The sequence below is a fragment of the Myotis nattereri genome (genome assembly GCF_964212035.1).
Source record: "Myotis nattereri genome assembly, chromosome: 2".
Classification (NCBI taxonomy): domain Eukaryota; kingdom Metazoa; phylum Chordata; class Mammalia; order Chiroptera; family Vespertilionidae; genus Myotis; species Myotis nattereri.
Window position 1 is genome coordinate 28,739,283 of NC_138076.1, and position 16,030 is coordinate 28,755,312.

At 49.5% G+C, this 16,030-nt stretch overlaps 1 protein-coding gene across 3 annotated transcripts in view; it reads right to left on the reverse strand.

The window, feature by feature from the left end:
• The window catches only part of TFDP1 (transcription factor Dp-1), a 50,081-nt gene that overhangs the window by 4,809 nt on the left and 29,242 nt on the right, over positions 1 to 16,030 (reverse strand). For 2 of the 3 annotated variants that reach the window (XR_013995613.1, XM_081085060.1), the window contains 7 exons: positions 12,639 to 12,748; positions 7,224 to 7,389; positions 6,686 to 6,829; positions 5,775 to 5,843; positions 3,574 to 3,725; positions 2,678 to 2,844; positions 1,924 to 2,002 (listed from right to left, as the gene is read on the reverse strand). Coding sequence is in view for 2 of the 3 variants with exons in the window: in XM_081085060.1 (XP_080941186.1) it covers positions 1,924 to 2,002; positions 2,678 to 2,844; positions 3,574 to 3,725; positions 5,775 to 5,843; positions 6,686 to 6,829; positions 7,224 to 7,389; positions 12,639 to 12,661 (800 nt within the window). In the remaining variant the exon portion in view is untranslated. Of the gene's footprint in view, positions 1 to 1,923; positions 2,003 to 2,677; positions 2,845 to 3,573; positions 3,726 to 5,774; positions 5,844 to 6,685; positions 6,830 to 7,223; positions 7,390 to 8,819; positions 8,942 to 12,638; positions 12,749 to 16,030 lie in introns of all 3 variants that reach the window. The other variant, XM_081085059.1, reaches the window with a different exon arrangement.

Sequence of the window (16,030 nt, forward strand, 5' to 3'; positions counted from 1 at the left end):
AATGGTCACAGACAGGGGGGTGAGGGCATGAGTGGGGGGATGGAGGGTAACGTGGGGATAAGGACACATATGTAATAACTTAATCAATAAAAAAATTTAAAAAAAAGAATGTAAAGAATAAAGCAAAACATGTTAATGAGGGGAAAAAAGATACCAGGGCATGAAAGGGTCAGACTGCACTGGAGATGTGGCCATTGAACACTGGAAAAACAAGGAGTTTGGGGGCACACAATGAATAAGTAACAAGTGCTCCTGTATTTTGGCAATATGCATCAGGAACCCTACCCAAGGCCAGAGCTGCAATATATTCCAACATATATATGCACTAGAGGCCCAATGCACAACATTCATACAAGAGCAGGCCTTCGCAGCCATGGCGGCTGCCTCGATCCCTCCCTTGCAGCTGCAATTGCAACCCCAGCTTCGTCCAGAAGGTCATCCAGAAGGACGTCCATACGGCCGTTCAGTCGATTTGCATATTATGCTTTTATTATTATAGATATATGTTAATACTTTTCACTGGTATTTGTTAAGGTGTACAATAAAAACTATTAAACACTGCACCCTTTAACAAAGTAACTCCACATCTGGAAAATCCAGCCTAGCAAAACAAGTCAGGAGGAGTGGAAAATTGAGGCTGCTCATTGCAGCTTTTCTTGTAACTGGAAACCACCTAAATATGCAACAACAGAAAGCAGGCCAGTAAATTATCATGCCTTCATAAAATATTGTATCATGCTACCATTAACGCTGGCTTTTCTTCTGAAATGGTAATGGCTTTACAGCCCTCATAAAAACTGATATGAGTCTCTGAAAAGTTCATCAATAAGATGAAATTTCATGAAGATGAAAGTTTAGAAAACACCCAAATTCCACCTTGAGGTAACCAATGCTTAGCATTTTACAGAGTGACCCCTACATACACACACAGCAGGGGAGTGAGAATTAAACACTGAGCTGCCCTCCATCAAAATCTGACCGCATGCCAGACGCCCTATAAAGGACTCTGTCTCTTCACAAAGCCTTGCACAGATTAATGCTAGCCCACCGCCAGTTCCCATCTCCCGGCTGGGCTGCAGTGCCTGGAACCTCCCCCAGAGCTGACCCGGGGCCTCGCACCCTCGCTGCCTATGCCCAGCTCCCTCGGGACCACCCTGTGGCCTCGCCTGTGTCACACAGAAACCGAGAGTGCCCTGTTCAAAGGCTGTGGAGCACGGCCTCAACGGCATGGCACACTGCAGTTTATTAGCTCAAGCCCATCTCTGTTGAACCTCCAACCTGCTAATTTATCATATATTTTAAGAAATTAAACATTTATTAATACTTAGGATTAATATAAAGTAAGATGCATAATGTATAATGTTATACGATATAAAAGTTAATAAACCCATCTTTATCTTTAGAATACTAGGAGAAATGCTTAGGATGACAATTCTCTGTGGGACTGCCAGTCAAAGGATAAATACACACGGATTTAAATAACAAAGCTTCGTTAACAGGAAAAATACAACAGTAGAGAGCAAAGAGAAAAAAGCAGAGAACAAAATTTTCTATGTACACTGAGACCTCAAGTGTGTTAAAACAGGGAAGAAATGACAGAGAAATACTGTCACTTGGGCTGCAGCAGTGGGGCTCAGGGGTGTGTGCCCCACTTCACTGTGTGCGACTTTTTAGGATGAAGAAACCAGTAAGAAAGCTTCTTTCCACTCAGGGGACAAGCTATGCGTGTGCGACGTGCCCTGGGGTGGGAGAGAGGGGTGACACTGCTTCCAGGGCTCAGGCCCCACTGTCTGCACAGTAAGTCCAATTCCCAACAGCCGAGGAATTGAGGTTGTTTATATGAAAGACGGGGAGCTTCCGTTGCCAGGTGACAAGGTGCCCCCACCCCGCCCACCCAACCTGCCCAGAACTGCAGTCAGTCACCTGGCAGAAAGCCTTGTGCCGTTAGAGGTCGAAACCGCTGACGTGAGGAATACGCTGCCGAGTGATCCCTGAGCCATTTCTGAAACGAGAAGGAAGGTAAAGCAAACATCACGAAGCGGAGCCCGCAAGAAATGGGAGCGCGTGCTGAAACAAGAGGGCCTGGCCACCTCTGACCGGCCCAGCGTTTTCTGCACTGCGCCACCCGCCACGAAGCAGCACTGCTCTTCCAGGGCGTGACCATGGGGCCAGTCCTCTGTAAGGAGGCTTGGAAGTCCTTAATTTTCGTGTAGTCACCAGTGACAACAAAGCTATTCCACTGAAACTTCATGTCGTCATACAGCAAAAAGCGGGAACTGAGAGCGAGGAGGACTGACATCTGCTTACTTTGCTGCAGTAGCCTATCAGCTACCTCAGGAGTCACATCCACGCCTCTTAGACTCCTCAAAGAATTTCCTTCTCTTCCTTTTGGGGCCCTACCTGGAAGGTGAAGTCATGGCTCAACACCTTTATCATATAAGCTGCATGGCCAAATCCACAAATGCCACTTAGGCATTCCCAGCGGGGAGGGGTCCGCCAGATGGCCATCCTGCTGTCCGCGCCCATTCCTGGGGTCCCCAAGACCCTCTCACGTCCCCACCTGTCCTTGCTCTTGGTGCTGCTCACCTGAGCCTTCCTCAGTAGAGGAGGGCCAGGTGCCCGGGGAGCTGTCCTCACTCTAGCCACTCGGCCACCACAGTTACGGAGGCCGACTGACCTGTCACATAGGGTTCCAGTGCTTTCGGCACCAAGCTTCTTGCCATTTTCAGGTCCTCAGCAGAGCAGCTTCCGGACTCCAGTCCATAGGCCATCCCCATGCGCTTCAGCACTTCTATGTCGTCATGGATTTCAAACGTGTTGTCAAAATTGAATAGATACTCGAATCTGGAGGAGAAAGTCCCTGTTAGAAAAGTGCCAACTGCAAACCGGAGACGGCCATGCTTGGTTCAGGGCTCTGACCATTCCGCAGGTGCCCTTCCGTCTGGCGTCTTCACAAAATCCATCAACTCAGAAACAATGACCCGAGAGGCTCAGGCAGCACCGCTAACCACCGTCCACACTCTGCGGGCACATCCCGGCAGGCTGGTCTACCCTCAGCTCTGCCTGCCTGCCCCACAGGACCAGCAGTGAGCACCCTCTACTGGCTGTGCTATGTCTGAGCAGCTGTCCTAACAACGATCCTAACAGGTGCAATTTACTTTCCTTCTCAAAGAGAGATGCCTGCCCAGCCATCGTGGCTCAATGGTTGAGCGTCGACCTACGAACCAGGAGGTCACAGTTGTATTTTTGGTCAGAGAGCACATGTCCAGCAGGGGCAGAAGGCAGGAGGCAGTAATCAATTATTCTCTCTCATCATTGAGGTTTCTATCTCTCTCTCCCTCTCCCTTCCTCTCTGAAATCAATAAAAAATATATATTTAAAAATGAGAGAGATACCTAATCAGGGAAAAGCAAATTTCTAAATTAATTATGCTAAAAAGATTATATTTAAAAATTATAGATACTTATATAAATAAATTGACCAGTAGTTAACACCAATGACTGTGGCATTCTTCACTTCTGACTTGAGACTCCCAGCTGAGACCATGGGGCCAACAGACAACCTTGTACCTACTTGTCATTAGAAATGCTGCAGTCGATGACGGTCTTCTTGCTGGTGTTCACAATGATGAAAGGCAGGTGGATGACAGAGTTGGGCGGAGGTGGCCGGTTGGCCTGCTGCTCTGCCTGGCGGTTTCTCTGCACCAGATTCTTGAAGGCAATTTGCTAAAAAAAAATGAGCAATCAACACATGACTCATATCAGTCACCACCAAACCTAACACCTTCTCTCCCGGCATCCTCAAAACCCCTCCCTGCACCCTACAGGACAGCAAGAGGGTCTGGGCTTGCCTTGGGAGATCAGAGAAAACAACTGAGGGGCTGAAGGCCCCAGTGAGCTGCCCAGCAAAGAAATGCATCCTAAAAAACCAAATCCCCCGAGAACCGAGACTGCCGAGACCCACACTCACACCATTTCAACAGAAACACCCTCGCAGAGAAGGATGAGGAGAAACGCATCTATTCTGGAGGTTATGGTCCGCCCACCCCTGTCTGGGGAGGGGTCTGCGAGTGCCCACGCCTGTCCCATCCACGTGTCACGCCTTAGAAGGCAGACGTTCAGCTGTGGACCTGTAGCTACCCGGGAAAGCAGAAACGCTCGATGGACCTGCTGGCAAAGGGTGTCACCTCTGGGGACATGGGTCCTTATTTGAGGCCTAAAGCCAGAAAGCCAGGGCCTCAGGCCCTGCAATGACGTTTACCTTCAAGATAGTTTTCTTGCTGTTAATGTAAAGCCAGGAGGATTCCCTCCCTCCCGAGCCAGCCTTCTGCCGAGCTGCCCAGCACTGGGACCAGGAGCTCCAGGCTTAGTGGGAGAGGGGCAGCGACTTGGATTTTTTTTTTTAAGTAGCTATGATATGCTATGGATGCAGAAAAAGAAAACAATTCATTCTGGAGGGGACAACTGAGTGGAAGAACTTGGAAGTCCAGAGGGGCCACTGCCTGGAGCAACCTCCTGTCCCAGCAGAATCTGTGACCATTTATTTGCTCTTCCATTTCCCAAGTCCCCTCTGCCCCGCATCCCTGGCTGTGACCACTTCTCCCCCTGTCAAAGCGCCCCTTCAGCTGGTCCCCCTCTTTTGAGGACAATGGAGTAACCCAGAGTACAGTAAGGCCTCCCCATGCTCAGCGTGCCTGGCCTGGGCGAGGCACACACCCTTTGCAGTGGACCCTGGGCTCGCTGGGGCAGATGTACCAAGCCCCACAGTGACCCCTCCTGGACTTCTCCCATGTCCTGAGATCTCCAAACTCAGCTGCTAGGCCTGTCCTCAGACCCCACCCCCACCCCCAAGGGTCTCGCTACCACAGCTTCTAATACCCCTGACCCTCTGGTTTTTGGACATATGTTTCCAAGGCTCCACAGCGGCCTCCAACCTGACCACAAGGCCCATGGCCTTCTGCCCTTGGGATCCACAAATATCTCAATAAATTGCTGCTAAGCCATCCGTCCCTTTACTGACCAATCACCACTTCTGCTGGCTGCTGGCCCTGTGCCCCAGGCAGCGACCCCAGCACTGTGCTGCCTCAGTCTAAGGACCAGCCAGTCCCCCTCCACCAAGATCCTTACACATGTGTTTGAGTATTTGCTTCTAACCCAGAACATGCATCCTCAGGACCCTACAGGGGTGAGGCTGATGCTCAGGGATCTCTCTGCAGGCCCACGGGATGCCCACACAGCTCACTGTCCGCCTACGTCTGAGAGGACAGGAAATGGGCACATTGACACCTGACCATGGTTCTCTGACCATGTGTGCTGACCTCTGACCAGTAACTGCCACCTCAGGCTCACTCTGCATCTCACACCCCTGGTCTGGGGTCTGGTACTCAGGGCACACTTTACACACACCCCAGAGAATTTGTACATGCTCCCTTCCTGAGGGGCTATCCCTCCTGCCATTTGGACACTCTGTGACAAGTGATGCACTCACTCATGGTCACACTCACACATGCATGCATGCTCACACATGTGCTTACATGCTCGCATACTCTCACAAGCATGCACACACTCACGCCCACACAATCTGTGGCCACAAAGCCCATGTTCATGATCGTTCGTATCAACGACACACTCACAGGATGAGCCCAAAGAATATTTATGAAATTCACATCCAAAACCTCAAAGCAGAGATTTTATTCACCATGTGGGAATAGAATGATTTGCAAGTTACTAAAGACATTAAAATTACCTTGCCTCCAAAGATAAGCCTTTCATTACCTGTAGAATAAGTTCTTGAAGTTGAGACTGTTTCTGTTTTATTCTTTCAAGTCTTCTTTGTCTCTCTACCTTCAAAAACAAACCACCAATATGAGAAGTCATCGCAATTGGTTTAATACAGCAGAGTTTAAAGCCCGTATCAACACAAGGTCACCCAAGCAGGCTCCTGAAGAATGTGTTCACCCTGAATCTAATGATGGAAAGCAGACCAACCTAGAGCATGGCACATGAGACAAGAAACAGGCAAGTTTTTCTTCAATCCAAAATCTGCATACTTTTCTCCCGTCTTCTCTCACTTTCTGCATATGGCTATAGTATATTTTTAAAATCCGGATCCTGACAGGATAGCTCAATTGGTTCAAGCGTTATCCCTATATGCCAAGGTTTCAGGTTTGATCCCCAGTCAGGTCACATACAAGAATCAACCAATGAGTGCATAAGTAATTGGATCAACAAATCAGTGTTTCCATCTCTCTCTCTCTCTCTCTCTCTCTCTCTCTCTCTCATACAAGAATCAACCAATGAGTGCATAAGTAATTGGAACAACAAATCAGTGTTTCCATCTCTCTCTCTCTCTCTCTCTCTCTCTCTCTCTGAACTCAATATATAAATTTTTTCAAATTATTAAAAATCCCCAAAGTTAGGATTCAGAACTGACCTACACTAGAGTTCACTGCCCTCACTGGTCCGACCACCTCCCCCACCCACAGTGAGGGTCTGCAGAGCCCACACAGACGGGACAGCCCACCAACGTCAGAGACCCTGAGAAACCAGGACAAACCTGTCCACCTGGCCCAGGCCAGGCACAGACAGCGTAAGACCCTTAGCAGCACCAAGGCTACAGACAAAAACGCCTGCTCTGGAGGAATGATTCTACCTGGACACATGAACACAAAAGATTAGCTGTGTACCTCTAAATTCTGACATTCCTGAGCTGAGTTGGTGGGCAGACCAATCCATTTGATTTCCTTCTTCTCCTTGGAGATGATGTTCATGGCCATCAGCACATTTAAGGCATCATAGACTCGCCGTCTTATGTTCTTCTGATCATAAGCCTGGGGAAGGGGAAGCAGGAGTTTTCCACACGATCCCGGACAGCTCACAGGATCAACGTTAAACGTTAGACCCTGAACTCAAGGAAATGCACTGTCAATCTGCTGTGTGTCAAACAAACCCACAGCAGCAGCCGGCACCATTCCTAACCCATCCTCACTGAACCAGTCGGGCCAGGCCAGAGGGCATTTCTGCAGGCAGAGCCAGAACCACACACAAAATCATTTAGGGAACATGGAGCATCATATTTGCAAATGGGTCAGAAAAAATTCCTTTGTACTGTTCTCGGACCTCTCTGTACACCTGAAGGTGTCTCAAATAATAACACAGTGGGCTGTGCAGTGCTGGGGTGCCTGGAACTCCTGGCCGCCCCGTACCCACACCACACAAACTTACGGATTCGTTTGGTAAGATGTGGTTATCGGCGGCACTGAACTCTGCGACCAGCTCGTCGGCCACCTCATTATAGGACGTGGTTCCCTTCCTCTGCACCTTCTCACAGACCTTCATGGAGAAGTGCCTCAGGCCCTTACCGTTCTTCTCTCCTTTCCTGTTGCGTTTCCTTCAAAAATACAAAGGAGAGGTAATGCCCTTAGCATTCGTAGAGACAGCCTTGAATTAAGACACGTTTACCTTAAGGGGCTAGCAACCTACACAAGGGCCCGAGTCCCTCGGGTGCTGGAGCTCACGCCACAGGCCGCAGGGGAACCTGGCTCCGTCCCCGAAGGGCACACTCGGCACCACCAGTGGGTGTCGGACGTTTCCTCTCTTTCTTCAGAGGCCAGACCTCACGTCTGTATCTTCAGCTCAGGGAAGATGGGGCAGACGCCCGAAGGGATGGGACCCAGTACCTATCTGATGGGCATCCATACACTAAACACTGCTTCTTCAAACAATGTCCATCAACATCAGGAATTATGAAAATTTTACTGCAAATTTAGGACTTTTTAGGGCAAATGTAAGCTAACAGACAAGGGGAGTGCTGAAGCCCAGAGTGTGCTTCCGATTAGGAGTGAACCCAAATGTCTGAACTTTAAGTCACGACGTTAAGGAAAGGGCAGTTCTGAGTTTCTAGCTGGATGACTTTGGGGACTGATGATTTTTGCTTGAGAACCAAAATAGACATGATTTTATAGCTTTGTCTCTTTGTCAGTTTTTAAAGAAAGTTGCAAAGCTGACCTTCAAATAAAACTGTTCTCAAATTGGTTTGCTTTAGTGGAAGAAAGGATCAAAGTGACACAGTGTGGTGGGGCCGTCCGGTGGGACCAGCGCCATGAAAAGGCAGCTCCATGTGGCTGCAGCGGGTGAAGCTGCTGCGAGCCCATCACATTTACACGTCATCCCCTGAAAGTTACTTTCCAGTGCAGACAAGGGAAAGTGCCAGGGTTACACTGTGCTGAAGGTCAGCTCCCTCCTCTTCTTCCCCCAAAAGCTGACCACACCTTAGAGTGTAGCATAGCCATCATCCCAACTACAGGGGGGCAGCTCTCCCGCCCGTCACAGTATAACCATCACCCCAAAACTACTGGGGGCAGTTCTCCCGCCCTCTGCAATATAACCATCACCCCAAAACTACTAGGGGCAGTTCTCCCGCCCTCTGCAATATAACCATCACCCCAAAACTACTAGGGGCAGCTCTCCCGCCCTCCACAATATAACCATCACCCCAAAACTACTAGGGGCAGCTCTCCCGCCCTCCACAATATAACCATCACCCCAAAACTACAGGGGGCAGCTCTCCCGCCCTCCACAATATAACCATCACCCCAAAACTACAGGGGGCAGCTCTTCTGCCCTTTACAGTATAACCATCACCCCCAAAACTACAGGGGAGAGGCTCTCCCGCAGCCTGACCTCCTTTACGAGGAAAAGCGTGCCTTGACTACACATCTCTTCTGGGCACACATTGGACATTTAAAATCCTCTGGCATGACGATCAGCCCCTACGGCCACAGAGAGCTAGGGGGTTACAATTCTAGGCAATGTGCTCACCCGGCAGACCAAGGTGAGGGGTCTGAAGGCTGGTTCTGTGAGACAAAGTGAGTGTTAGGGGTGTGTGGGCTTCCTACCACGATAGTGTTTGGCGCTGCAGGTCTCTGAGGCGTACCAATTACCTACAGTCAAAAAAGACAATTCAGAACACAATCAGAAATCTCCCACATACGACGCTGCCATTTTATCATTTCTCATTACCTACAGCCGCTGGTGAATGGCAATGGCCACAGATATCAGAGAGAACAGTGACAATGTGAGTAACCCAACAGACGACCCTTTGAACTATGACGATGTGGCCACACTATTCTGAACGTGTCTTTATTTCCCTTCGTCAACCTCAGGCATCTTCTCTAGTTACACAACAACAGCAGGAAACATCAGGCAGCACAAACAAGCCAGCAGAACAGCGTGCACCTCCGGGCCGGTGCATTTAGCCGTGAGGCGTGTAAATCACATGTCCCAGGTACAGAATTCTGGGGGGGGACTCAGCACATTTCTGTTTTCCCTCTTTTACTTCCCTTTTCATGATATAGATAAGGATAAAAAATCTATCCTTCAGGGGCGCTAAAATGAGGCCAAAACCAGAAAAACAGCTCTCAGAAGAAAAGGAACACAGGGCGACTCTGGTGCACCGTTAGCTTGTCCGAGTGCGGGAAGCCCCATCCCAATGGTGGTTTTGTGGGAGGAACCCAGGCACCCCACAGAGCACAGGGCAGGGGAAAGGGAAACGATCAGCATTGGGAACAAAGGCAAGGGGTCTCAATGCCCACAGCACAGCCTGGGACAAGCCCATGTCTTGGGATGACGGGGCCAACATGCCCCTCATTGGCTGTCTGAGCACCCAACACCCATCTCTTCACCAAAGGAAGGGAAGCCTTGCTTCATCTTTTAACAAGCACTTAGAACAGTGGTCCTATCAATTAACATTAAAATATTAACTTGGGGGACATGCAGACATTGTACAGCCAAGTAAAATTCCAACTTTTCTGGCAAATACTGTATGAACTCATTTACATTTGGAATCTAAAAAAATAAACAAAAAAAACCCACTCAAGCTCAGAGGTTGGGGAGGCGGTGGGCAAAATGAATGAAAGGGGTCACAAGGTACAAGCTTCCAGCTATAAAATAAATGTCATGGGGGAATGTACAGCACAGTTAATAATGCTGCACTGCATATGTGAAAGATGCTAACAGATCTCGAAAGTTCTCATTACAAGAAAAAAATTTATAACTATATATGATGACCAATATATAGACTTAATATGGTGACCATTTCATAGTGTATACAAATATCAAATCGTTATGTTGTACACCTGAAACTAATATACTGTTGTATGTCAATTATAGTTCAATAAGTAAAATCTAATTTCAATTTCTTCAAAGATACTGTTGTCTGACTTTCTCAAAACTGATAAACTGGCCCAGGAAATCATTCAGAAACACTTTCTGAGTTACTACACAGCAAAGTGCCTCAGCAACCTGATGTCACTGAACATGTTAACATCAGGCACCGAATGCTAGGGCAGCCTCACCCGCGGGCTGTGGCTGCCACCTGGCTATTTTAAGCTGGACGCTCCTTCTAGTCCCCTTCTTAGCGGGATAAGTGTGTTACCTGCAGTGGCCCCGGGGCAGCTGACCCGGCACTTTGTAATTATCCCTAAGCCCAGGTCACCTGTCAATGTTAATGATCCACAAAACACGGAAAGAAAGACAGCTCAAGTGAATGTCATTCTTTTCATTCACATTTCCAATGACAAGCGCTTCATCACAGTGTTTTTCAAACTGTAGATCACCCTCACTCAAAAGCCATGAAGTCAAATAAATCAGTGAATTTTCTGAAAAAATTCAACAGGATAGAGAAGATAAATCTCCCAGAGAGGAGGAATGCCTTGCGAAACTTTTGTTTCTGTTAAAAAGGTGCGTGCATTTACCATGCATGTACGGGGCACTGGGTCACGGTGGGGAATGCACACCTGCTAAGGCCCGTGGTCCAGTTTGGGAAACATGGAGACCTGTCACTCACATTTTCCTGGACCCCGTTGGTTACATTCCCAGGAGAGTAGATTTAGGATGCCACCTAAATGGGCGGGCACCAGCAAGACTTACTGGCCTCACGTGCTGCAGCTCCGCTCAGAAGAGGCCTACCTAACTTCAGGGTCAGTGCCCCACCGGACACTCGGGCTGGGCCCTGAGACCAATGCCCTCTCTATTGTCCTCTCCCTAACCTGCGTCTCTTCCTCAGACCAATTGTTCTGCAATGAGGACGGAAAGCCAGAGGGCCAGGCACACAGCAAGGGCTCAATAACTGCTCACTGTGCGACAGCCTTCCTAAATGATAGGCTAGGTGAGCGAGGAGGTCACCCACTGGTATCACCCACATCTTCGTGGAGGATTGGAGGCCAGCAGCACCTGCGGGTTTTCTCTCTTTGCTTTTTTATTTTCACTATTTTACATGGAGATTTTGCTCCATGGGGAACACCTCCATCTGGGCTGTGAGCCGAACACCCAGACCACCGATTAGGTGATGTGGAAAAACCAAACAAGCCTCAGGTTACATTTCCACTCATATAAAGTTCAAAGAAGTCTCACCTCTCATGTCAGAATCAGCCAGTCCTCTTTGTTTTTAATTCCTTGGTATATAACGTTTTAAGAGACATTTGCAAAGTATAGGCTTTAATTCACAGTCCTGGGGTTTTGCAAAGGATAAATTACCACTACTAGGTCCACCCCAAACAGCTTGATTCAAATCAGTGATTTAACTTTTGGACTGACCAAGTTTAGGGTGCACCAACAGAAAATCTCCCCGTTATTTTCTTCCCAACTATTTACACTTAATAAAAATAGAACTGTTCCTATAATTAATGAGGTACTCCCAAGCTAAATTCTGCTATAATATACAGTACTTTAAAATGTTAATTATAAATTAGAACATAAAATGGAATATTAGCTTATACCAAAAAGTCATTTACTGAAAAACTATGATGTGCCAAATGTGTCTACAAACTACTTGCTTTGAAAAAAAAAATCACAGCCATTTAGCTAAGCAAACATGGCCAAATTTTATTGAGGGGCTAAGTGACAGGGAGCAATTATATACCTGCCAAGGGTGATCACCCGGAAATGGGGGCCTGGGATGTGAACAAGCTCAGGTGGGTGGTAACACCCTTCTCTTCTCATGGGGGCGCATGGCCCAGGAGTAGGAATGACTTCAGCCTAACCAGAGTCTCAGCGGAAGAGGGGGAACTGTTCGGATGGGGGGGGGGGGGGCAACATGGGGTAAGGGGCCCACACAGTCCTGGGAGAGCAGGTCCACCTCTGGCCCCTCCCATGGAACTGGCAAGGGCAAGGACACACCTGTCACACAGTACCCTGATAGCCTGCAGAGACCTACCCCACATGACCTGAACACGGACACCACCCTCGTTTCCCCAGCAGGTAACATCCACCCTAAGGAGCGCCAGAGCCAAGGTGCAGCCAGCCCCCACACAACTCCATGCCGCTCCACCTGAGCTCTCCATGGCACACCTAAGAAACCTGCAGGGCAGATCCAGGACTGGCAGGGAGCACGTAGCGACAGGGCAAGCTGCCTGGCCTGGGCTGAGTCCCACCGTCCCCCGCACAGAGGGGAGGCCAGCCAGCAGCAGAACACAGAAGCATGGGGGAGACCACCTGTGATCTCCGAGAAAGACGACCGTCCTAGCATTGCAAGCATTCGACAGGAAACTGCAAAAGCAAACCTCACACTCCAAACCCCAAGCTGGAACTCAAGGGTCACGGTCCCGAACCCACAGGCCCACCCTACCTGGGGCCCCTTACCACTTGCTGTGTAATGTTGACATTGGATGACTGTCCAAACGTTTTTGGCAAGAGCTGCTTCCCAAGCGTGTTTACTGTGGAAGGATGAACAGCTACTAAGGACACAACACCTGCAACGCAAGGAAACGAGAGGTTAGCTCTTTGCTGAATTAAGGCTAATAGTGAGTTTCAGGTCAGTGATGCTTCTAATTAGAAAGTCCTTCCCCACTTTTATCATTTTAGATCTATGGATCAATAACACACACCTTTACTAGGCTCAACTCTCATTTAAGGGGGGCTGATGGACACAGCAGCTTGCTCTCCCTACAATTAGCCCCTCTCTGGGGCTGGGGCTCAGGTGCCCACAGGCTTTATTACCAACCTGCCCCAAACCCCTGTCAGCCCATCTACAGAATGTGCTGGTGGGACTACAAGCTGTAGAGACAACAGCTCTTAAAAGGCTCTAGTTCTATGACAATCACAGAATAGAATACGCTCAGGTGAGAGCTCCAATGACTTCCGGGCCTTTACCACATGAGAAGAGGAGAGACTCCTGTTCGGGTCATGCCTCGAGACCCTTCTGGTTTCCCTAAAGCAGACCAGCTGGGAGCCACCTATCCTCTCGGGGTTTGGAAGTGGTGGTTCTGCAACCAGGCCTCACACAGGGCCGGCATGCCATTTTCCTTCATTTCCACCCAGTTCAGCATCACGACGACCTCCACATAACCAGTGAGGCATCGTCTTCAATGTAGCCTGGCCCAAAGTTTCACTGAACCCTTTACAGCCCATGCATTTTAAAGAACAGACCTCTTTAAAATTCAATAACCAATGAATTTTGCTGCTACATAGAAACACATTAATTTCTCTTTAATAACCAAAATTGACCAGCTGACTAACCTGAATATCTAACCAACAGAAACATATTTAATTTACTTTCTGTAAATAAGTATCTGTTTTGAATTTTTTATGTTCCTCTAAAATAGAGATCTGCAGGGTGGGGCAAAAGTAGGTCTACAGTTGTGAGTACACGAAACACAGAGTTTGCTCTTATATTATTACTAGGGGCCCGGTGCACGAAATTCATGCACTGGGTGTGTGTGGGGGGGGGGGGGGGAGTGTCCCTCAGCCCAGCCTGCCCCCTCTCACATACTGGGAGCCCTCAGGCGTTGACCCCCATCACCCTCCAATCGCCTGATCGGCCCCTTGCCCAGGCCTGACGCCTCCGCCAGAGGTGTCAGGCTTGGACAGGGGACCCCCATCTCCCCCCGATCACTGGCTCTGGCCCCCGCCCAGGCCTGAGGCCTCTGGCCCAGGAATCATGCCTGGGCAGGGGACCCCCATCTCCCTCTGATTGCTTGCTCCACCCCCCGCCCAAGCCTGACGCCTCTGACCCAGGCAGGCTTCAGGCCTGGGCAAGGGGACCATCATATCCCCCCAATCCCCGGCTCCGCCCCCCACCCAGGCCTGATGCCTCAGCCAGAGGAGTTGACCCTCATCACCCTCCGATCACCAATCACCGGATTGGCCCCTTGACCAGGCCTGAGGCCTCTGGCCTAGGCGTCTGGCCCGGGCAGTGGGGACCTGCAGTGGCAGCGGGGGGCGCCGCAATCGTGGGCTCTGCTTTAGGCCCAGGCAAGGGACCCCTAGCTCCTGGGACTGCCAGCTTCGACCGTGCCCAGCTCCCATCGCTGGCTCCACCCCTACTTCCTGCTATCACTGGCCAGGGCGGCAAAGGCGCCTGATTCTCCGATCATGGCTGGGTGGCAGGGCAAAGGCGGCCCCAGGGCCGCCTTTGCCCTGCCCCCCAGCTCTTAGCTCCCCCCTGGGTTTCAGATCACTGTCAGTGGCAGGGGCTTCTTCCTGCTTTCCCTTTCGCCTCCCTGCATTGTGCCTACATATGCAAATTAGCCGCCATCTTGTTGGCAGTTAACTGCCAATCTTAGTTGGCAGTTAATTTGCATATAGCCCTGATTAGCCAATGAAAACGGTATCGCCGTACACCAATTACCATTTTTCTCTTTTATTAGTGTAGATTATTAAGTACTAGAGGCCCAGTGCACAGATTCCTGCACCAGTGGGGTTCATTGCACCGGTGCACAATTGGGGCGGGGAGGGACCACAGGAATTGCTCCAGGGCGTGTCCAGCCCTTCTCGCCCAGTCCCGATGGGGCCTACTAGTCGGAGCATCTGCCCCCTGGTGGTAAATGCATGTCATGGCTGCCAGTCAAACAGCTGAACCATCAAGCGGTCGCTTAGGCTTTTATATATATAGACTAGAGGCCCGGTGCACGAAATTCATGCACGGGGAGGCGGGGTGTCCCTTGGCCCAGCCTGCACCCTCTCCAATCTGGGACCCCTCGAGGGATGTCCGACTGCCCATTCAGGCCCGATGAGGCCTAAATGGGCAGTTGGACATCCCTCACAATCCAGGACTGCTGGCTCCCAACCACTCACCTGCCTGCCAGTTTGATCACCCCCTAACCACTCCCCTGCCAGCCTGATCGACGCCTAACTGCTCCCATGCCGGCCTGATTGCCCCCAACTGCCCTCCCCTGCAGGCCTGGTCCCCCACAACTGCCCTCCCCTGCAGGCCTGGTTGCTCCCAACTGCTCTCCCTTTCAGACCTGGTCCCTCCCAACTGCCCTCCCCTGTCGGCCATCTTGTGTCCACATGGGGGGGGGCATCTTGTGTCCACATGGGGGCGGCCATCCTGTGTGTTGGAGTAATGGTCAATTTGCATATTACCTCTTTATTATATAGGATTATATTATTTTCCATACAACTGTATATCTTAACAAAAGCAAACATTTTGAATATTGTTTAGATATGTTAAAAATACTTCAAAAGACAAAAATAAAGTTATTCTATTTTACAATGAGATTTAAAGTACAATTAAATATATTACTTTTCAGATTCACACATATGGATTAATAACGAGTAAGTTTCCAAAGTATTAAATTGATTCATTGTAAAAGGTAAGATTAGTTTTGTTTTGTTTTAATATGCAAGTGATTCTCTAATGTTCAGTGAATTTGAAGAAAGAAAAGAGATTACAGTCACTGCCAACATCAGCAGCTCAGACAGTGCTTATGACATCATTGTTTCAAAGCTTGCTTTGCACATCAAACTTATGGAAGTCAACACATCAATAGACAGGCCCAGGCAGTCATCTTCTAGTGCTAGACCTGGTCCAGCCACACCTGCTGCCCACTACACGGCATAGCACATACCACCCCAGAACCACGGTTACTATCTTCCATAAAATAGCAAGCTCAGAGCCCCAATCTGGGACTCTCACTTTATGCCCTAGCCAGGGACATGAGGAGGTTTCAGGGCAATGGCAGATCTTCGAGGCAGAAGTGGGTGGGGACAGGGTTCCCTTCTTCCATCTGCTTGCCGACACTATCTGTCGT